Below are 24565 nucleotides of genomic sequence, written 5' to 3' on the forward strand. Positions count from 1 at the left end.
CAAGTCTTACTATTTGGCTTTTTTTTTTTAAGATGAGAGCATATTTTATATTTGCTCAGTTTATATTTATTTATTTATTTATTTATATTTATATTTATATTTATATATATTTATATATATATATATATTTTTTTTTTTCCTATTTAGGTAGAGCATTCACATCTACTTCCAGAATTATCATCAGGACTATGTGTTTTGCCCTCCACTGATAAGAGGTTCAAATAAGTGGTTTGTCTGAAAGAAGAGCACTCCAGAGGTACTTTCAGCTATGGCAAAGCCTAACCTAGGGGAAAAGGATATGGACAATATTGTCTTCTCACTTGATTCACTATATGCACCATCACCTCTTGACCAGGTTTTGGCTGTGATACTTTGAGATGCTAGAGCTCAGTTTGCTTGCATTCTTCCATGAGAATTTGGTTCTGCATTGTCACAGCAGGAAGGTAATCATTGACTGGGTCTTGAATGCTTGTAAGAACCTGACCTATCCCTCGGCTGATTCTCTGCCCATAAGACCCACTGCTGTGTTTGGCTGAGACTGTCTGACCTCTGTAGACTTGAGCCTGATGCTCACAAATACCGAACTTGCTTAGCAGGATAAACACATCTCTGCGGAAAGCTTTAGTGAAAATAGCATAAAGAAAGGGGTTGGCACAAGAATTGAGGGGGTAGAAAAGTACCAGCAAAATCTTGGAATTGGAGACAGTTATTAATGGTTTGTTCATAATGGCAGATAAAGCATGGAAAGAGATGGGAGCCATGCACAGAAAGTCTGTGAAAATCAGCACAGCCATCCGCTTGGCAATTTTGGTGTCTTTGTCCCCTGACTTGTACTGGGGGTTTCGCACAGTCGTGTAGATTTTTATGTAGCAGGCACAAATGATGACAAAAGCGATAATGTTGCATATTAAAACAAAGACAATGTAGGCTTCAGCCACTGGTTTTTCAGTGTCCATAGGCAGGCAGATGCTGACTTTGCTATAGCTGCTGACACCAACCAGTGGCAAAAGGGCGAGCAGGATGCAGGAGAGCCACCCTCCCAGCATGATGAGCACGGCGTGCCGCAGGCGAATCTTCCGGTCGGGCCGCATGGCGAAGGTGATGGCGTACCAGCGCTCCAGGGTGATCACGGTCAGGGTGTACACAGAAAGTTCACTGGCAAAGACTGTAAAAAACCCGGCTGTGCTGCAGCCAGGCCCAGTCTGCCACTCTATGGCATGATTATAGTACTCTGACCTGGTGTGGAGATCCACTGAAGCTATCAGAAGGAGGTATATCCCCATGCAAAAGTCAGCAAAGGCCAAGTTACACATCAAAAAGCGAGGTACAGTCAGTTTATAATGACTGGTGAGAAGGATGAAAAGGACAAAAATGTTGCCTAGGATGGCAAGCAAGTTCACAAACCACACCACAATCCTCAGAACCTGATATCCCATTATATCCTCACAGGGATTAAACTCATCAGGCTCTGGTGTGCATATTACGTCTTCATTGCCTCCACAGACGGGATAGTCATAATGACTGTCAAAGGTCTGGACATCTTCCATTTGAGGGTTCTTGAACTCTTTGCCAAAGCCAAGATTTCCTTCTCCATGCTCTTCCAAAAAAATGTAATAATGGGGATTTTCATGAAAGCTTGTGAACTTGGTGTTTGTGTCATACACAGAATTGGTGTGGTCTGTGTATTCTTCTGCATAATCTTTGTAAAATGGGTCTCTGAGAGTCTTGACTGATCTCTTATGAAAGCTGTGGCTGCTCTGGTTACACATCAGGTACTCCAGGATCCTGAAAGAGTAGAGGGGGAAATCATTGTTGGTATTTAGAGTCTGATGGGTGCACAGCATGTGAACAAAGGGCATGCTCCAAAACCATTCATCCTGAATGAAAATGTGATTGGATATATTTTTGTTAACAGACCATAAAATGTACAATAGCTTTTCTGGGCTATTTTTATGTAACTGTATTTTTAATTTTATCCCCAGTAGTAATTTTACCTGTTTGACATCCATAATCCATCTTCTTTTTTGAGATCTACATTCTTAGTAGGTAAGAAGACATTTATCTACTGTTTATAACTTCTTGGATAATACATACACTATTACTTTATTTTTCGCTGTTGCTCACTGTTCAGTTTCTCTCAGAACTTTCATCAGTCTAATTTCTGTTTAGTAGCTTCTTTTCAGCTAACTAGCAGTGCGGCAATTTGGAATTCTGTACCTTATGGTGTGATGCAGCAGTATTTGCAGTCAAAAAAATTTCAATAGTTAACAGCTTTTCATTTAGAAAACATGAGACTTGAGGCTATAACCTCTCCCAACACTTTCTTTCCAGGCCTTGCTGTAGCACATTACCCTTTTTCTTCTTTCTTTCACTTTAATTCTGTGCTCAACAAGAGGAGGAACTGTTGCAAAAGGTCTTAAAAAAAATTCTTCTTACAAAAAATTCTTCTGCCAGTTGCAAGTGTAACCTTCAAAGAACATTGTCTATACCTAGAAAAAATTGTCACAAAAGTGCCGATAGATGTATTTTTACAAACATTGTCTTTACTGATATATTTAATAAATGCCAGTTAGTGAAACTCACCCACTTTTTTTTTTCCAGCTCTTGAAAGCACAGCAGTGACTTGGGTATGATAGGTCAGCTCGCATTAGCTGAAGAAATACCTTTACAGCTGGTAATTTCTTTAAAGTCCACGTATTTTTGGCCATTAGTTCTTTCAGGCTTTCCAATCCTTTGGCTGGAAGGTTGGCTACAGCTGTTCTGGAGACATCCCTAAGCAAGAAAAAGATGACTAGATCAGATTTTTTTTCAGATTGTTACTGTTCTTCAGGAGTTTCATAGAATTCTATAATAAAAATAAAATCCTAAGGAGGTGGAGATTTCATATTGCTAAGTTCTGATACTATTTGAATTCAAGTAAGTCTGTTCATTTCTGTATGATTTTCACTGTCTTTTAAAGCTCTTGTCTTTAATGTCTTTTAGCACAGAATATGTATTATAAAGAAATATCATGACTTTTAAAATTACACCTTTAAAGCCAAACAGATACAAATACATATGCAACCACACAGTTTTAAAAATCCTTTAAAGAAATCACATCTTCCATTGGAAGAGTTATATTCCCTTAGACTTCTTTGTATTAATTTTAACCTATTGGCACACTTTAATAGAAAGCATTGGAATTCCTAAAATAATATACTCTATATACTGAATTTAAAATCTTCTATTGTAGTCCACCCTGAATCTCTCAGAAAACTGAGTTTTATGTTTGTTGCTTTCTACTTGTTTGCTGAGGTGGACTCAAGAGAGATATGATGGACAGTTGATGGGGACCTGGCTTTCCTTTCATACTGCCAGGTGAGTGTAATCTGATTCTGCTAATACTTTCTACTCAGTTTTTGCTTTGTCCCAAAACCTCTTCTAGTGACACTTGAAAGTTTTTAGAGTTACAATCTGTGAAGAAGTAAACCTGTAAAAAAGAGTTCATTGTTTGAGCATTGTTTTATCATTAACACCCTCATAATAAATCTGGTTTTTCTATGCTTTCTTGTCTCTCTAGAAGTCTTGTTCACTGTTCGGTTTCTTGCACCCAAAAGGAAATTAGAAATAATTTTATGCTTTAAACAATTTTTAAAATGTCTACAACATTTGGGTTTGCTCTATTGTTTCTTTTTTCATTTTGGTTTGTTTGTTTTTGAGTTAGAAAATGCTGCTCCTTTTTGTAGGAAAACTTTTTCACTTCTAAAAGCTCCCTTGCTATCATATGTTCTTTAATATGTTACAACTAATTAATTTCAACTACAAGAAATTCTTTTTTGTTCTCCTGGGGTCTTTTTGAATAGATATTTCTACCAACAGCCTGAACTGGCTCTTAGAAGAGTCTAAATATTGCCTGCTATCATTTTACCTTCTAAAGAATCACAGAGTAGTTGAGTTTCCAAATCATCCAGTTTGACCTTTTTGATCAAAACAGGGTCACCTGGAGCAGGTTTCTTTGAGCTGTCCTCCATTGACTTCTCAGCATCTCCAAGTCAGGAGACTCCACAGCCTCTTTAGCAACATCTTACAGCATTTGAGCACTCTCACAACAAAGAAATTTTTTCAGATGTATGATGAGGTCACCTCTCAGTCGTTTCTTCTCAAGGCTGAACAGTCCCAGCTCCCTGAGCCTTTCCTTGTGAGAGAGATGCTCCAGTCCTTTAATCATCTTTGTTGCTCTCCACTGGACCTGTGTCAGGAGCTCCCAGTCTCTCTTGGACTGAGGAGCCCAGGACTGGACACAGCACTCCAGCTGTGGCCTCACCAGGGCTGAGCAGAGGGGCAGGATCACCTCCCCTGACCTGCTGGCAGTGCTCCTCCTTCTGCAGAAAAACATCTTCGTAAATTAGATCTTGGGATAGACTTTACCAAGACAAGACTGGCTTTTCAGCAACCCTCACGGGTCTTCATCAAGTTCTCATGGTTGTGGCAGCTATCTGCAGGTAGGTTAAACACTCTGTGATGGGAGATACTAAGACTCTTCGAAAGGGAAATTACAACTCACAAACTTTTGAGAGTTCTTTGAAGATACACTGGCACAAGCTTATGGAGAAAGATGAGCCTGTTTGTGCAATGAGTTGGGAATTCTGACAAGCCTTGACAAAATCAGATATCAAGGGCTGTTGAGGTAACTAATCTGTTACGTGACAAGGGGAATGTCTCTTCTGGATTAATTGAAAAATAAAAGAGTGGGGTAAAAGCCTGAGAACAGATGACAAGATTTCATGCTAGAGGAAGAATGGAAAGTTAATTGGTATCTGAATATACAGAGGCGAGGCTGGCTCTGGTGCTACTGAAATACTCATAAATAGTCTGGGAAGGAAGTGAGATTAGCTGCAACAAAGCTTGTTTCTGGCACAAGGTAATACAAGGTAGTGAAAGCTAAACTTGATTGTCTAAATAAACAGAAGGCTTCTACAATAGTATGTGACTGAGCAGAAAAATTATATGCTTCAAAATTAATGAATGTAAAATACATTTAGGAAAAAGGCAATTTTAACTTTACATGGATGACAGTGGGGTTTAATTACCTATCACTCTTGAAAGTTCTTGGAGTCCTCAGCAAATGTCACATCAGTGCTTTTAGTAATGTTGAAGGAAAATAGAATGCTAAAAATTCTTGGGAAATAAACAGAAAATAGAGAAAAAAAAACTTGACTTTGTAAATCTAGTATGACTAACTGAAATATTACCTGCAGTTCTAAAAATAGTATATGCAGTTACAATAAGAGCGCGGAAAGTTGCAACTAGGATGATAGAAGTATCAAGTTGTTTATATATGAAGTAATAAGGTACAGATAAGGACTTTTTGTCTTGAAAAAAGCTACATCTAGAAGCAGCAGTAGTAGTCTATAGTGTCATGTAGATTGTGAAGAAGGTGATTGGTAATGATTATTCACTCTTGTGAGATGAGTTTTGGAACACTTAAGAATGTGAGGCGAGAGATTTAAAAATAAGAGAAGGCATAATTTTTCACACAATTGCATCATTGTGAAATCAATGCTGTAGTTCATCATGTAGGCCAAAAAGTAACAAGAACAAATATACCTTTTTGATTTGGTTGTATTCATAGTTGTGTAACATTCACATCAGAAATGTCTGGATCAGCAAGAACACCCTGAGGGACAGTGGCTCATGCTTTGGAAACAGCTGCTGAGAGGAGCTTCTCTGGATGTACAGGGAATGGAGCTGCAGCTCCTGGAGAGTGTAAAAAGATGGAAGTAGCAGGGCTCCAGTTGTGGAAGCAATTTTCCAGGGAGCAGAGGTGAACATGCAAAGTCTGTGTCAACTCAGAGTGTTACCAAGTGATAGTAAAAAGTGTGAAAGAAATATCTGTTCAGTGAAAAAAAGGGCTTGGAAGAATTAGTTGTAAGACTATGTAATTTCTGTTCTGTCTTACCAAATCCTCTGAATTCTTTTGTGTATGTGCCTATGGGTGTGTATTTAAGCAGACAGGTATTGAAGGTTTTGTTTTTAAGTACTCTTTTATACTGGGGAGCTTGGGGAAAAGTTACAGGAACAGATGCCTTGAAGTTCTTTTTGATTTTAGAATTAATTCTGGTGCAGAGCCAGCAATAGACACTTTGTCCCATCCATGGGCCATATTAAACACAGTGGCTCAGAAGTTTGGGAAGTGAAGTCCCTAAACTGCTGGTATGTGATGTCTGCCACCAAGAAGTCTTGTGTCCCTCTCTGTATCACTGCTATTGCAAATCAAAAAGCTTCCTGGGAGTCTGGTGATAATTTGTCTCCCAAAGGAAGATAATGTTTTGGTTATTCTACATAAGCCCACACTTTGTTTTGTGTGTGTCAGCTGGCCAAGAGCAAAGTGTGGGATTCTCAGGGATTTTTTTTTTTACTTTGCAAATTTAGTCTTGATTATCAAATCAGATTCACAATCTACTTCAAGCAGCATAGCAGTTGTCTTCAACTAGATTGAAAATATTTACAAATAATTACTAATTCTCAGAGCCATGTGAATCCAAGTAGTTGGAGTTGTCCATACTATAGTATCTGTGCCTGCATTCCTAGAGAAGACACATTTTCCTGAATGATCTTTGTGCGCCAGTGTTTAGAATCATTAAGGTTGGAAAAGACCTTTAAGATCAGTCCAACCATCAACCTGGCACCCACCATGTTCACCATGTTCTCAAGTGCCATATGCACACATTTTTTGAACACTTTCAGGGGCTGTGACCACCACTTCCTGGCAGCTTGTTCCAGTGCTTTACAAGCCTTTCTGTGAAAAATCTTTCCTTAATATCCAGTCTAAATCTCCCCTTGCACAACTTGAGGTGATTTCCTTTTGTCCTGTTGCTTCTTACTAAACTCTGATCAGCCAAGTATGGTCAGTCCCAATCAGTCAAGGATGGTCAGTCCTGATTTTGGTCTGCTCAGAAAAATGGAAACTGACTGCAGCCATGTCCTCTCATTAACATCCAATCATATTAATAACTGAGCATGCATTGCACGTAAGAGTGTTTTGCTGGCACTGCTGAACTCTAGCTTGCACCCTTAAAGAAACACAAGAGAATGGGCAAGAGGTCTGATGGACTTGTCAAGAGGATCTGTCTCAAACTGAAGTGACCATAAAACAGGCTAGGCAGGAAGCTGATAAAATGAATGATAGCAAGTCAAAAGGACTGGATGATTTTCACCAGAAAAGTTCTGTAGCAGCTGAAGGAGGAAGTAGTTGAATTGGTAAAAGAGTTATGGAACCTTCAGCTTTGCTCTCCTGCAGAAAGGCAGCAAACAAGCCACCAGTGAATATGATATACCTGGGGGAAATCAGGGGCTTTTATAAAAATATGTCCTGCCTTGCAAACTTCTCTGAGCATTGTGCTTATCATCTGCTCAAAGTCTCCTGGGACTTCTACAAGGCCTTTGACAAATGCCCACAAGGCTGAGACAGAAACCAGACAGACACACCCTTGTGTCAAGTGCTCAGGATTATGGAAAAGGCGAGCAACATTCTCAGCTAGCCTAGAGGCAGAGCAGACTTCAGCTTTTAAGTAGCCATGGTCTGGAGCCACTCAGGTACTGGAAGTGGTTGTGTAGAGTTCTACACTGTGGGGCGGAACAGCAACAAAAGTGCTCTCAACCAGTCTCAACATTTTGGCTTGGTAGTGGTTTTGTTTTGTCCTCATGTATTTTCTTGTGTTTCTAGGCTGTTGCTTATCTCAGCTGAAATTTACACATTATACTGAATGTTAGGGAGACATTGGAGAGGTTCAGATAAATGTGGGAATAAAACATAGCTTGTGAATTCACAGATACTGTTTTCTGAACCAACTGTGTATTATAGAAATGTTAAATAGATATTCAGCTGCTCAGATTTTTTTTCTTTTTTTCCTGGGTTATTATATTTTGGTCTAATTCTTTGTTGTTTTATGAAGTCAGTATTTCAGAATTAGATCTAAGTGATTATAGCTTTTGTCAAGAATCCTTTTCATTGCTGGAACTATGCAATTGTAGTACGAAATCCGGTAACAGCAATAATTTAAAAGACAGGTAGTTAAGAAAATGAGATTGAATGTATCATAGTACAAATGAGAATTTTTACGTAATCATATGCAAATTTCTGACAACTGGAATAGGTAAAGCATAAAATATATAATAGATGGGCTTAAACTACAGATACTATTTTAACTCTATTGAAAGGTTTTTTTTAAATCTAAAAATAAGCATTGTTTGATTAGCAAAAAAATACAGAGTGCTCTTCTTGCTCAAAGACTTGCTTATGTCTCATGGGAGGAACCATTCCTAGATTGGGAAATGATGCTTTAAAGAGGAATTCTGCATTCTATAGATAATTAACTACTCACATGTATCTTGTGTGACTGTAATATTTTGATTATAATAATGAGCCTGATTGTATTTTTGTTGTACTCTATTGAACTTTTGCTCTAGGCAGCAGCTCTTGTCACACTTAGTAAATCAGGTCCACCGAGTTGCTGAATCCTTGCCAAGGTTTCATTTTGAGGTGAAGAGCAATGTACTGTCATCATACTCTTAAAACAGTTTTCTAAATGGAGTAATCAATGTATACCTCCACATACATCTGAGTATACAACAGTAACAAAGGAACCAGAATTGCTGATATGTTTTCTTCTATTCAGTGAGCACAATCCCTGCTTCCTCTGCTGTTGTAAACTGCAAATTTGAAAAAAAAAATTACCTAGCTTTTCAATACTTGAGTGTCTTTAATTAGGTCTTCTGAGGGCATGGCCAAACTCACACAATATACATATAGTCAGGCACAATTCTTTGTAGTTAAATCTTTCTCATTGGGTTTTTTTAAAGCCAAAATGGAACATTACCTCATTAGGGTGAATCCATGGTCTGTATTTCAGCCTTCAAGTTGCTGTTACTGCTAATATCCTGATAAAAAAAAGCATGATCTCTGGAGTATATATTTGAACTACCATAAATTCCTATCTCATCTGAAGAGTGCATATAGAGCTCCAGAAAATAAGTTCTGCCAGCTTGGTAGGGAGGCAAGACAGAATTTCTCTTTAGAGCTCCATAAATGTTCCCTTTTTGAAATTTAAAAGAAAAAATTCTTTTTTATGCATACTGCTGCTGCTATATGCAATGCCATTCATTGTCCTAGGAAAAAAAAGCAATATTCTCACAATAATTTTCCATAGAGTTAATTTTCAAGATGAAACAGTTTGGAAGTAAAACAACAGCAGGGTGCTTGAACAAAAAATGACTTAACAAACTATTCCTTATAACAAGCGAAGTTGTTTACACTGCCCAAGGGAATATGGAAGGGCTGTTTGGTCAGACTTTTCAGACTGTTACACTAGGTAACAAATCTGTGGTCTCTGTAAGTAACTCTTTGGTCATGATGGTATCATGGGGGTGTGTACTAAGGCACCAATTGCAAGAACATTTTTGTTGGGAGGTATTAATAAACAATCGTAAATACTAGGTTTTCAATCAGTTTTCATTTTTTGACTTCAGCCCTCTTAAGGTAATGCATATGTGGGAGTTTCAGAAACTCTTTTGTTCCTGTTAAAATAATTCTAGTTCCTGAAGGTCAGCTAAGAGATCTGTCCAGGCAGAAGGATTCCACTTTAAATTGTTGCTAATTTTATGGCAAGCCTTTTCCACATCACGCATGCAGAATAATTCCTGGTTATCTGTGGGTAACACAAGCCCTAAGCTGCTATTAAAATTTCAATAAAATAAAAGCTAATAATTTGAATTAATAATTCTTGGTCTTGGTTGGTAAAAAGTTAAATTTCTTGACAGTAGCTAGTATGGGACTATGTTTTTGATTTAGGAGTGAAAATAGTGTTGATAATACAGGAATGTTTTTGCTCTCCTTTACACACAGCCATGGCATTTTTTCTTTTTCACACTATCTGACCAGCAAGGAGTTTAAGAGTGCACAAGAATTAGAGAGAGGATAGCCAGGACAGCTGACCCCAGCTGACCAAGAGATATCTAGACCTTATCAAATCATGCTCAGCAGTAAAGACTGGGTGGACATTTGCCAGGACTGTCATTGCCAGGGGACTGGCTGGGAATCAATGGGCTGGTGTGAGCAATTGTTTTTGTTACATCACTTGTTGTTCTTGGGTTTGATTTGTTTTCTTGCCCCTCTGATTTTTTTTCAACATTTCTTTTTTAATTATTAAGCTGACATTATCTCAACCCATGATCTTTCTCATTTTTACCCTTCTAGTTCTTTCCCTCATCTCATTGGGTGCAGGGGCAAATATGCAACTGTGTGGAGCTGAGGTGCAGGCCAGTGTTAAACTGGGACACCATCCTAGGAGCTTTATCTTAGGACTTGCTTATCAAAGTATCATGATGTGAAATACTCTGGCTTTTTCAATCCACTGTTGATTTACTGTGTTTACCTGCCTTTGAGAAGTGAGACCTCTCTCTGTAATGACACTATGGTATGTCCCACATCTCTCTTTAGTTATAAATACTGCTAGGACTCTTATTAGCCATGAAGGGTTATCATTCTAAGAGGAGATGGATAGCAGGCTGTTTAGACTGCAAGTATAAAACATGTTCTGAGATCAAGGATCAATGGTAGCTGGGATAGCACAATAGTTATGGAAGACAAGAAAAAAAAATTCAAGCAATTTAAGATATCTAACTTGAAAACAAGGTAAAAAGGAAGTACTTTACAGTTAGATATGCACATCCTAGGAAAGCATCTCTAGCCCCTAAACCAAGAGGTTTTGTGTAACTGATACATCTCCAAGCTGGCCTTTCCTCAGGAAGCTTAACTGGCTCTTACAGCATAGGATTAACCACCCACAACCTCTTGCAGCATAGCATTGCTTGTCCAGCATTAACAACAACACTGATACTTTAAATACCCACAATAATCAAGAGTCAAAAATCTGTGCTTCTGTAGGCTCTTGCCTTCTAGAGCCAGACTGATCTTATGGCATTGAAAAGATTCTGAAATAAAAATAACGACTTCTGCACCTTTTGTTATCGCAAGTAGCTGCTAGGATTCCTTCCAAGAAAAATACAGATATTCTGTTATGAATAAGCTGTTTTCCTGAAAAGCAGAAAGTAAAACTTATTCTTACATGGACTGAGCTCTGCTGGCAGCATCTGGTTTTGCAGTGGAGGAAGAAATTCCCCCTTCAGTATTTCAGTTCTCCCCGTGATCAGCTGTAGGCACTACATTACATACTAGACAATTTGAGTCAGGGAATGTGATTCTTCTGGAAGTTTTAAACTTCTTTAAAGTTTTATTTTCATTCTGTATTATGATTCCTAATTTAAGTAAAAAGTTCTTTGGAGGATTATGAAATCAGACTGGAAGCCAAATAACATGAGAAAAAAGAAGAGCATCAGAAGTAACTATTTTTCTGTCTAAAATTATTTTTTCTTCCCTTTCAATTGCCTTTACATGTGTGGTACAAGAGCCTTTCTTTTGTATTGTTCAACCATAAGACAGGTTGTAGTACAGAATCTTCCATAAGAATAATTGGTAGGAACAGCATACGTAATGTAGGATGTAAGCATTTCATAAATCAGTTCCCTAAAGCACAGGCTTTGTTGCTGGTATTATTTTTGTAAACATTCCATTCCAGTCCCTGCTGCTCTGATGCTAATTGTTGTAAAGAAATTGTAAGATATACCAGTATTATTTTTAAAGCTTTTATTAGTTCATTTTTGCCTACTTACAGTAGAGTTGGTCCACTGTGCACTCCTAGAAATGCATCATCATTGATAACTTTGAGGTATTTGTTCTTGTGCAGATAGCTGCAGAAACAAACAAAATACAGTCATTTGGAAGTAGTTTTCCATAGGTTACCAAAGATCTCGAGTTTACTTACCTGCACAGAGGTACAAAAGCAATATGTATAAAGACCATCCATTCCCAACCACATATTGAAGCATAATCCGTTACTTCATTTTCTGTGTACCCAAGAAACAAAATACAGGTTTTTCATTTTGAAAAGCAATTAAATTACCCAACAAATACTTTATTTTGCTAATTTATTTATTGTCTTTGTTCCACATTTCTTCTCTCACTGTAATACACATAAGGACACATGCATGCACACTATCTTCAAGTACGCATGTGTGAGCATGATGTCAAATAGTTCTGTTTTCTTTCATCAGAATGGGGTATGGGGAATTACATGATGGAACACATCATGAACAAACAGGAAAACAATTTCCTCTATGTTGTGAGTTCCATAAAATTTTTAAATGCTTTAAAATCTCCATAGTCAAGTGGAAGTTTCTACTTACAGGCCAAAAGTTAAGATCAAAGTTTTTTTATAAGAACAGCAAGGAAAGGGTGGGATGTTTGGTACCCCATTATAAACATTGACAAGTTAGCTTGTGATGTTGCTAGTAAGATAAAAAGTGCAATAGGAAGGTGGTCACAACAGTTGTCAGATGGTGTCTGTGAAGTTCATAGAGTCACAGAACATTCTGAGTTGGAAGGGACCCACAAGGATCATCAAAATCCAACTTCTGGCCCTGCAAAGAACAGCCCCAAGAGTCACACCATGTGCCTCTTGTCTAAACACTTCTGGAACTCGATCAGGCTTGGTGCTGTGACCACTTCCCTGAGGAGCCTGTCCCAGTTTCCAACCACCCTCTAGGTGAAGAACCTTTTTCTAATATCCAACCTAAACCTCTATGACACAACTTCAGGTCATTCCCTCCTGTCCTGCCACTGGGTACCACAGAAAATCAGTCTCCTCCCCTCCCCCTTCCTCCAGTGAGGAATGAGTAAATGCAATGAGGTCTCCCCTTAGTCTCTTCCAAGCTGAACAGACCAAATGACCTCAGCTGCTCCTCATACATCACCTCAAGGTCCTTCACCATCCATCCCTTCTTTGGACACTTTCTTATAGTTTAATATCCTTTCTTATATTTCTTATAAAACTGCTCACAGTGAGGCCAGAGTAGAGCAGGACAATCCCTTCCCTTGCCCAGCTGGCAAGCTGTGGTGTGGAAAACATTAAGTAAATATTCTAATCCTTTCCTGGTTGAAGTCATTGGTAAATTTTTCATAACATTCACTGGATATAAGCTTATATTAATCACCATAGTAAGAAATGAGAAGTAAATGCACTTTATCAGGGTTACACAACAGAAAGTCTTAGGGAGCCAAATAATGCTTCTGGCATGTTACTCATTGGACATTACTCATGCCTTAAGCTTTGTTTCTTGCAGAGGAAAATAGTTTACATCACCTTCTCAGCTGTTGTTTGAAATAAGCTTTCATTCTTTATTAATATATAGCATTCTAGCATCATCTGGTGCTTGTGTTTTCTGAGAACTGATTTTCATATTCTGTAAATGGCACACTATTGTTCTGATAATTTCCTTTAGTGTGCAAATTTCCTTATGATTTTGTCTGCAAAATGAATACAAAAATTAAAACCAAAGCAACAGTTAAGAATTAATCCAAGATTTCAACATCTAGGTTGTAGTGTTGAAGGACACAAAAACTGCTTAACCTAATAAAACCTGTCTGCTTTAGTAACTAGACACTATTATGCAACCACTTAATTGCTTGTCTAATTTTGAAATATTTTCCCCTGATGTTTGTGTACCATTGTGACTAATAAACCTGAAATATAATAGCTGATATGCCTGATAAAAATCTTCAAAGTTACCAATAGAAACAGCTAGAGACTTTGGGAAGTACAGAACCATGTGTTACTAAGGAGGGGCTGCAGTGTCAGCTGCCAGTTTTCACATCAATGAGTCAAACCCATCAGAATGTACAATTTCCTGATGCTAATTGGTTTCAGTTGCTTAGGCCCTTTTATTTTGATAGGTACTGCTTTTAGATGGAAAGAACAAGGCTTTGGTAAATACTAATTTGACCAAAAAAAGCTTATGTAGAGTCAGTTCCTTCTAAAAGCACCATTAATCCTGTTACAGATAGTTAAATGATACAGAATGTCATTTAAATTCCCTGCAGAAGAGAAAACCACAACAGTGGGAGCAACATATATTAATAATTTCCTCCATGTTGTGAAGTTTTAGAAATGACATAGTTGATGTGTAATATCTCGCCTCAGTGGGGACACTATTCTAAATCAAAATTTTGGGATGCTGGTGGATGGCAAGAAGATACACATGAATACCACAATGCAAACTGCAGGAAATCTGTAGCGGTAAGGGCAGAATCTGGAGTAGGAGATGCTTATGGTTTTGTAGTGCTGTAAGTAAATGAAGGCCCTTTTTCACATTTTTCAATCCAGTCAGAGCAGTAAACCACCTATACTTGTGTCAAGCCTCTATGGACTCAGGGTCAGAGGTATTCTTCAGTAGGAAGAATATTGTGTTAAGGCTCAACCACAGCAGAAAACAACATAACTGCAGGATGCTGAGCAGGACCTTCTGATGGCACAAAACGCTAACAAGACATTTCAAGAGCTATGTAAAACATATGCATCCAGCTGGGTTATGAAATGAAGGTTAAAGAAAGGGTAGCAGGTAAAAAAGAGCCAAGTGAGCAGTACTAAGGATTCATCATACGATTTTTCCACACAATTGTTTTTCTTAACTCTGAGCTATGCCAAGAATTATAAGTGAACCCTGAAAGTGTATACTAAAGCAAATATATTCTTTTGGAGTTTATTTTTGTGATTAGATTTTGAGATCTCACAGTTTCCACTTCAGTAATTTAGATAGCTCTGTAAAAGCTCATCACAAATATATTTTGCCATTTGCTGAAAATATATTTTAAAACTCTTCTTCCCTCATCAATTACCTTACAGAAATAAACATTGGTGCAGCAGCACTACTTTGCAGGAGTGATGCAGTTTAGGACTTTAATGATGGGTTAAGATGATGGAGTCAAGTGTCAGATGAATGCTTTTCAGTAAAAGTGTCATTCAGCCCTTCGTTCCTGGTTCCTGACTTCCCTGCCCTTATAAACCTTACACAGCAATACTGTGGTTTGCTGTTAAACCCTGATCCTTGTTGGATGACAAGATCAACTAGGTAGTGCTATTATTCATTATGATAATGCAAACCCTATGTCCATGGTTTTTCACCTGTACTTGCATTAATTATTTTGGCCTCCTTTAATTATATAGGCATTTTTAATACTGCAAGAGTGGTAGACAGGCATAATGTATAGTAGAAGATAGCCTCCAAGATTCCCAAAATGTCTTCTGATTTATGGATGGAACATGAAATCTTTTAATAGTTTGCCAAAAATTTATTATTGTTTTTGATTATTTTGGTTCTTAACTTATTTTTGTCCTTGAGATAGTAATTTAAAACACATTCAAATTTCCCTCATCTTTTTTCTATTTGTTTTTGCTCCTATTTATGTTAAATTCAAATGCTCTTGGATCAGACCCAGAGAAAAACAGGTACTTCCTTCACTATACAGTGGTAGATAAACAGGAGTTCAAATTAGAAATGTCAGAATAGAGAAAATGAAATATTTGCCTCTTACATTAACTTAATGCTGCTGCTAGAAACAACAAATCTCCAAGCTTGCACTTAGCAAAATTATATTTTATCCTGTCATATGGTAACCAAACTACTTCAGAAAATTAGTTTAGAAATTTCAGTATAGTTTATCAAACAGATAAAGTCTTTATCACTCATGTTCAGCTCCCTTGTTTGCCTTATACATCTAGAATAGTGCTTTGCTCCAAGTAAATGTCATATGATTTAATTACGAGAAACGTGTTTATTGTAATAAACCATTTTTACTGCTGGTAGGTAAACCCATGGACATAAGTCTAGTTTTAGTTATTCTGTTGTTTGTTTGTTTGGTTTTTTTTCTTTTTAAATTTGATTGGCTAGTGCATCATAGCCAGTCTCTGCTAGGATTCACTTAGGATCATAAATTGTAGAACATATCAGGTTGGAAGGGACCCATAAGCATTATGGAGTACAACTCCCTAGTCCTTGCAGGACAATGAAAAACAAAATCGTGACTATGACCATCATCCAGATGCAATTTGAACTCTGTGCTGTGACCACTCCCCTGGGGAACCTGTTCCAGGGACTGGCCACCCTCTTGGTGAAGAACCTTCACCTAATGTCCAATAGAACTTCCCCTGGTGCAGGTTCATTCTGTTCTCTTGTCTCCTATCACTGGTCACCAGAGAGAAATCAGCTCCTGCCCCTCCACTGCCCCCACCGAGGAGGCCGTGGGCTGCCACGAGATCCCTTCCCCACGCTCCCCTTCTCCAGGCTGAACAAGCCAAGTTACCACAGCCACTCCTCCTAAGTCTTGCCCTCAATGCCTTTCACCATCTTGGCTGCTCTCCTTTGGACACATTTAAGGGTTTGATATCCTGCTCATATTGTGGCACCTAAAACTGCCCCCAGCACTCGAGGTGAGGCTGTCCCAGTGGAGAGCAGAGCAGGACAATCCCCTCCCTTGCCTGGCTGGTTGATTCTGTGCCTGATGCACCCCAGGACAGGATTGGCCCTCCTGGCTGCCAGGGCAATGCTGGCTCAGGTTGCCAGTGACCAGGACCCCCAGATCTACTTCTGTGGGGCTGCTCTCCAGCCTCCCACTTTGTATATATAACCAGGATTACACTGTGCCAGATGGAGAATCCAGAAATTGTTCTTGTTAAATTTAATATGGATAGTGATTGCCCGGCTCTCAAGTCTGTCCAGATGTCTCTGTAAAGCTCTCTACTCTTAGCCTTAAAAAATACTTACATATCTTTACAGAATACTAATTACAATTTTTTTTTTCTAAAAATAAGCGTTTAGTATCTACAGAGGCTAGTATGTGCTGTCTGCTTCTCTCCATCCCAGTTCAATAAAGCTGATGTTTAGGACTCCAGATCTTCTAAAACAACATTTTTCTTTGATTCTTTAATAAAAAGGAGAATTCCAAAGACAGAAGCAATAGCACCTGCATACTATGAGAGAAGCATAAAGAAAAATGGCTACAAAAATAGTGTCCAACCTGTGTTTTGTCAAAATGTAAGAAATGGAAGAGCCAACACAGTTCATATATTGGCTAAGGCTTGTAGAATTTCTGAGTATTGCTGCACGCAGCTTAGAGGGATTCAGTCAAGACACTTGCTTTATTTCTGCCATATTTTGCATCTTGCGATTTCTGTGGGCACCAGTACAAGCACTATGTCATCATGGAAAATTTCCTTTTTCATGTGAAAGTTCAAAGTAACTGAACTAGTGTGAATAAAATCAAATCTATTCCAGGTCTTTGGTTTAACTCAAACCTTTCAGCAAGTCTAGCTTGCTGCTAAGCTAAAATAGGCAGTTTGGAAAGATTAGGCCATGTGAAGGATGTTCTTATGGAATTCTTATAGAATTCAATCCTAATTTAAAATAAAGTACTAAAAAATAATTATATCTTTCTGTATGTCCCTCTGGTTAATTTAAGAGCCCATGATGAAGAAATCTCTTTACTCATGAGAGTGACAGACTTTTTGGTCAAGCCTCTGTAGGACAAGAGTAAGCTCTGCCATGTGAATGGAGTCTCTAGAATTGAAATTTAATCTCTCTTAATGATTGAGGCAGGTGATTTTGGGTATGGTGTAAAAGATATTCACTAACTAAATATTATTTTTTCAGAAAATACAATAAGAAGTTGCAAGGAAATATGAAATGGTTCATTCATGCTTTTGAGATGTGCATCTCATTTCCAGTGTCTGGTTTCTCTGAATTGCTCCCAGCATCTTACACCACTCTTTTTTGCAGGTAAGTGACACCTGTGCAAAAAAATGCTACCATTATCAGTGCTACACTTACTAACACAATAAGTCTTGTTAGAAAAAAGGCATAATTATCTTCCAAATTGTCTTAGAAAAGGTACTGATCAAATGAAGTTTTACTGTAGCTTCAAACCAGAACAAAACTCACAGTGGAATTACTTGTTGTGGTTTTATTTCTGAGCTATAAATATACATTCTAAATGAAAGCACACTGCAAAAGACATTAAGCAATGATACCTTTACTGCTGGCTGAAATTAACATTCTCTCTTGGCTCCTTTAAAGTAATTAAAACAGGGATATGTATTTCAGAGCCTCAAATCAGCAGAGATGTTTGGGTTTTTTCTTCTGAAAGAAGAGAATTAACTGCTACTTACATAGCATCCAGATTTGTCCCATTAAAAGCATGGCCTTCAATACTGGTGAAACCATTATTGTAGAGTTTACTGCAAACAAAGAACAAATTATATCAGTGTATTCTGGCCTGCTTCAATACATGAATACCTAACGTCTTATGCATCATTTTCCTTTGCAACAGCACATTTATGGGTGGCTTACGTTTAATATCTTGAAGAAGCTGTAGTTATTGTGCAAGGTTAAACAAATGCCCAGAAGGGTTCTTGAGTGCACCTAAATCAAGGATACGATGTGGTGCATGTGCCATCTACCTCTTTTTACAGCAATGATAGACTAGACCACTTTGCTATAATTTTCCCACACTTAAACTAAAAGCAAGGAAACAAAATCCTTCTAGAATTGATTAAGGAAGGCTAAAGGAACTAACTAGCAAAAAAGGTCTGATCAGGCATGCCTTAAATTTTTAGAATTCATTCTTTTACTCCCTTAGAGCAAAAGGATTTTTTTTTAGAATTTCTTTAGAATTCATCTGTTTGCATTCTAATGCTCTTCCTCCCAGTTCAGGTCATAACTCATTATAGTAATTTCACTTCCATCAGCCCTTTCTTGTGGCTCACATTGACTGACTTGCATTACTGAACTGTATTTAGGAATTTTCTTTCAAATATGACTCTTCTGATGTTTGCCATCTATTATGTTTCCATGGTATGTACCACTCAGGTTGCAAAAAAAGTTAGACATAGTTATAACCCTGATGAAGCTTTACAGGGGGAGAACTTTGCAAATTTTCTCCTTTGATTTTTTTTTTCAAATATAAACATTCACTGGCACTAGGATAATAAAAACCCACTACTTTAGTCAAGCCAGTTTAAAGAAAAGAGCAGGACTGATTCAAATAGCTGTCAAAGTACAGAATTTATCAAACTAGCAAACTAGAATATGTCTGTATGTCTGTGATGTTTCTCTGTTACAAACTAGAGAGTAGGACAGGAGTAGTTTAATTTTTAAACATTTTGCCATAGGCAATTACCAGAGAGGTGATTGCCTTATGCCTTAAACTGGAAGAACTTACAGGGTTAGAGATTCATTGCAAAGCCCATGGAAAGCATTTGCAGGCACTGAAGTCATATAAGGATTATCTGCAATTTCACTGAAAAAGGAGACAAAATATCACAATCAAACATCTGCCCAACAGAGCATCTGGAGAACAGCTTTGTTATTATTGTTCTCTGCCTTGATAATAAATAGAAGTTTAAAACATAATTATTTAAATCATTTAAATGTACTTTATTATTAATATATTATAAAATAAATAACATTGCCATATTTATTATATTATAAATTTAAGTCTATTTATTCAAATAAATAAGTTTAAAAATAATAACCTGTTATGTTATATCTAAGGCCAGAAGATAGATGTAGGATGAAGAGTTGAGCATATTCCAGCACCCAGGAAGATAGCTTGTGAGGTAAATGTGTTTTGTAGTTCTGGTGAGGTGTGCCAGCCTGTGTGATAACTGGCTAATATCACAGAAAGGTCTCTGGTCTCATGAGCCAGAGAATTAGCAGAGTGAGTAAACATTAGCTGCAGTGTCAGTGGAACAACCCACGTGGCTTTAGAGCTGATATCCTGCTCTCTAAATTCAGATGTCAGATATTACATTATTCAGGACAGAGGCATTTTACTTTACAGAAGTGTATCTGGCACATCTCTTTCACGAGTAAGTGAAATAACTTACTGATTTTTCTCACCTCTTATCCAAAGGAGTGTTTCACTACTCATTTCTTAAATACATTTTTTTTAAAATCCTACTCTGCAGTCTTAGTAAATACTATGTATCTTCAGACCAAAATTCTGTTGTAACAAAAAAGAGAAAGGAAAACTAAAGAGATTTACTGTTACTAAACTGGAGAAAGGAGAGAGGAAAAAGCTGGTAGAAACAAAGGGCAGAGCAAAGCCTTTGATTGCCCTTTTTCTGATTTTTTTCTGAATATTAGTATAGTCTGGGAATGAAAATATTTTGCAAAGGTTTCTTTTTCTTCAGCTTACAGATTAGGAATGGCCTAATAAGGCCCATGCATAAAGTCCATGGGCTGAGAAGTCCTAACAATTACCCATGTGCCAGAAATAACTTAATTCCTTTTCTGTGCTACATTTGTGCATATATATGTGCTAACACTGAATCATTATTATTCGCATTTATACTATAACCATTATTCACATTATACTACAACCATTTTCATTCCAAGTAATTTTTCCTGATAGGTGGTTTCCACCACAATTTATTTGGGTTTGACTTTTTGCAGATTGGTTCATTTTTTTCTAAATATATGTTTACTTGTAAGTTGCTTGACCTCAAAGGCAAATAGTAACATAATGAATGGATTTCCCCCAAGCTATACCTTATTCATTATTTAGAAACCTATTATTTTTGAAGAACATTTTTTTCCTTGATTGAAGAAACAAAAATTCTTTAATTGAATAGCAATATTTAGAAACATATATAATAGAAATATCTTCCTTGAAAGTATAGATCCATTCTTTAAAAACTCTGTGCAGCAGATAAGACCTATATTTATCTTCTGTTAGTTACCGCTATAAAAAAAAAATATCAAGACAGAAGTAAAACAATATTTCGCTTTCTGCCACTTAGAAAGGCACTGAGTTAGTTGGAAGTAAGAACAAAGACGGTTGTATAAACTGCTTTGTTTCCTCTAGCCTGTTCAATTCTTGGTTCTCTCTGCTATGTAGAAGTAGATCTAGCAGAGTTTTCAATCCAAGCTGAAGCCCTTCTGATCTTTGAGAAACTCCCTAATAGTTCTTAAGATCTTAGTTATTACATCTCACTCAGAGCTCTGACTTGGGTTTTAATCTTGGAGGCCTACAGCCAAGGTCCATATGTGTTAGAACAAAACTTATTTCTGCTCTCAGAAGATCCTTGGAAGGGAACATCTCACTGCTTCCTACAGGTCTATACTTTTTAGCAAAACAACCAGCATTTCTCTATTTCTTCGAGTTCATCTTGCCAGTGGCAGACCATGAATGCAGTGGGAACTGACCCTTCTTGACCAAAAACACTGCTTAGCAGCACTGAAACAAGGCCTGCAGTGGATCATCAATCACATCTTTGCAAATCACCTTCTAACATAACACTTCTCATTTTTAATTGCCTTTTGCCTAGCCCATCCAGCATTCAAGCCTCTTCCAGCTGAAAACTTCTACAATATAAGATTCCTAACTCTTCTCTGGGACCAAGAAGTGACCAAGATACTTTTACCTTGTGTCAGCCTGCAAGTATGTGTGGTACTCTTCCTCCTCAGCTTGATTACAAACCGAAATTCTGCCTTAGATTAACACATGTGGATATTGTCTGTGCTTTTTAAATAACAAGAAACTCCTGCTTATTTTATTTGTTTTTGTTTCTGAAATGCCTCTAAGGATAATAGTGGGAGACCTCCTTGTCCCCATTTTCATTCTCATTCTCTTTCTTCAAGAAGTTGTTCTGCAGTTTGCTTCGCCATGCCAGCACAAATTTGTTTGAAGAATTTTGATAGGATGACTTGATGTTAGAAGGATGTATGCCAGCTCATACACCCTTCTAACATCACACAATTCTGACTTCATATTAATTCAGGTATTGCACAGCCATTGCAAAACAAAAACCAAAATAAAAGCAAAGGGCCTGTTGAAGTTGTGTATCATGAACGTGCTGTGTATCATGTCTCTAATTCAGGTCAAATGTGTAGTGCTAGGTGAGTTGGCGTTTTCTAGATTTGTGCTAATGATCATTGAAATATTGCTTGAGGAAAACCACTTTGTCAGAGTTAAATGATATTTTTCTCAAAACCAGAAACCTTCATTATAGGTTTTCTTGTGGTCTGAGGATGGCAATATTCTAACCAGCTGTGAGGACAGATACTTACAGCAAAAAATTCACATCAAATGAATAGATCTTGTTGAGATCTGGAAATACTTTGAGTCCAGTATTAAAAATACCACTGAAAGACACGAGAAACAGAAAGAATTACTGCATCACTGAAGAACAACAAGCAATGTATTTGAAGTGTTCAACAGAGCAGGATGGTTATTGCATTCTCTCTATTGTCAATCAATTAATTTATAATCAGCTGTCCAAAACAGAAGGATTGAAGAACAATATTAAAAATTAAAAATGCCAGACTTATGATAAATGATAGAATCTAAAAAATGAGAACACATATTAATAAGACAGCCAAGCATATCTGCAGAGGGAAGCATCTTCTGAGGTTGATAGGAAGAAAATAATTAAAACTCTGGTTTATTTTAACTTGGGACATTAAAGCTACTTCAGTTAATAGTCTGGACCCCTGAATCCTCTATCTTTCATTGAGGCTAAGAGTTGTTCATATAGCTCTAAAAAGGGAAACTGTCTTAAAATGTGAAGTGCTTAAAGTCCATTCTTTATGAACTCCTGTAGACTGAAAATAATTGTAGTTCTCAATTTTTAAAACTGCTCTCCTAAAACGAAATTTTTTGCTACTTTATTTTTTTATTGCTTTCACATCTATAGGAAAAACCTGGACAAATCTTTCCTCCTTGCCACTGCCCCCACCACCAACACATGGAGGCCTTTCTTCCAAATATTACTCAAAATCACAGAAGTTTCTTTAGGAAATCATGGGAAACTTTCAGGATTTCTTTCTGCCATAGAGGTCATATGAAATCAGGTATCTACAGGTGAGCTTTTCACATTTGGCTGATAGGTATGCTTTAAAACCCTGTGTAAATGTGTAATAAATACTAAATACATGTATATATCTGTTGTGTCCCTTCTTTCCTCTATTTCCTACAAAAATAGAGTAAGACAGCACTTAAGAAAAGAGCTAGCTGTGGAATTTTGCTAAGGAATATCAGTGTGTTCTAGATATTTAATAGATAAGACAAATGGGAAAACTACTGAGGAATTTGTGAATATGTTTTCCTTTCTCACAAAAGTAGTAAGAGTTCTGACCCCTGCCTGTGCTGGCTTTCTGTCATTAGAATAAAGAACAGGGAAAAAAATGACAGTCAGCTCCAAAATCAAATGCAAACTAACAAAACTGCTATCATGTAAAGAGCCATCTGTGAGATTTAAGTGCCAATCTGTTACAGGTACTGAATACTTACAGGTATTTCAGAAGTGGGAGGTTCTTAAAGGCATTTGGATCTATGTAATCCAAGTTTCTAAGATTTCTAATTTCACTGTAAAAAGGAAGGAATATTGATAATTAATATTTAATAATGTATCACAACAGAAATCAGCAATATTAAAATGAAATTTCAGGGAACTAACTCCTGCAACAAGCTTTTTGTACTGGATAGCACTAGCTCAAGGCCAGAGCAATCTTACAATGATGCATTATCATCTGGATAGGTGCCATCTTGCCATCCTGGGGACTGGCCTTTTGAAGCAAGGGGATAAGAAGTACCTAAGATTTGGTTACAAATCCTTTGTCTGCATGGTCCTAAAATCAAAACAAATATCCTGTGGTAATGGCTATTACTTTGAACATGGTGAGGCTTTTGAGTCTGCAACATTCAGTAAAAAGAACAAAAGTAAAACCTTCAGTCTTTTTATATAATAATCCTATCAAATTACAACCATCTATGCACCTTATAATTTTATGTGCCATTTTTCTGCTTACTTTCTTCATGGGTCTGACAGTATTTTGTATTATTTTTTCCTGTGTCTTTTACAGAACTCAACAAGAGATGGCTCAGTGACTTAAATCAACTTTGTTCTGAGACTTGGACACAGCATTCACTACATAGGCATGCCCAGCAGTAGAGAGGATAGCATATCTCTTTGTTTTATAACAAGGCAAGACATAACATAGATTTCATTCCTTATATCTCCTGTCCACAGTTAAGTCTTTCAACACTTCTACCCGAGAGACAGCTTGGTCTGCAAATGGCTTTTTAGTCAGCACATGTTGAAAAACCAGCCTGACACTAATCACAGCTGTGGCCATGATGGTGCTTTCTGTAGGTGTGTTGGTGAGGCTGCTGCCCCTTCAGCCACCACCATCATTGCCAGGAGTCATTACTCTTCCTCATTTTTCTGAAATGTTTGTCTCTTCCTATAGTACAATTTCCCTCAATATTTCTAATTCCTCTGTTTTCTAGCAGATTTCTTTATTTTCTATCTATAACAACAACCAGCAGTCTGGCTGCATCAAGCAGACTCTACCAAAATTCTCAGTATTAATTAGATTCAAGAGACCTACCAATTTTCAAATTTTATTTAATCACATGCATTATTTTAATTTCTTGGACTCTTTACTGATTCCAGAAGGGTATGGATGGTTTTGCATATTTGCTTCTATTTGTTTAAATCAGCTCTGGACACTGGTCTCATAACACTGCTGAAACAACTCTCAGCCTTTCTTAAAATATAAACTATATTGAAAGAATGGTGCTAGTCTTCCTTCTGATACTAGCAGTGGAGCAATGGGTCTGAAGAAAACATTT

The 24565-nt window shown here is 37.3% G+C and overlaps 1 protein-coding gene across 1 annotated transcript in view; it reads right to left on the reverse strand.

Annotated features, from left to right (window-relative positions):
* Nucleotides 1-380: 380 nt before the first annotated feature.
* The window catches only part of TSHR (thyroid stimulating hormone receptor), a 56657-nt gene continuing 32472 nt past the window's right edge, over nt 381-24565 (reverse strand). Inside the window, exons 10-16 of the mRNA XM_077784407.1 lie at nt 23222-23296; nt 22000-22074; nt 19148-19225; nt 18096-18164; nt 11710-11787; nt 2584-2772; nt 381-1785 (exon numbers count right to left, since the gene is read on the reverse strand). Of these exons, the coding sequence (XP_077640533.1) occupies nt 381-1785; nt 2584-2772; nt 11710-11787; nt 18096-18164; nt 19148-19225; nt 22000-22074; nt 23222-23296 (1969 nt within the window). The remainder of the gene's footprint in view (nt 1786-2583; nt 2773-11709; nt 11788-18095; nt 18165-19147; nt 19226-21999; nt 22075-23221; nt 23297-24565) is intronic.

The sequence above is a fragment of the Lonchura striata genome, chromosome 6 (genome assembly GCF_046129695.1).
Source record: "Lonchura striata isolate bLonStr1 chromosome 6, bLonStr1.mat, whole genome shotgun sequence".
In the NCBI taxonomy this organism is placed as follows: Eukaryota; Metazoa; Chordata; class Aves; order Passeriformes; family Estrildidae; genus Lonchura; species Lonchura striata.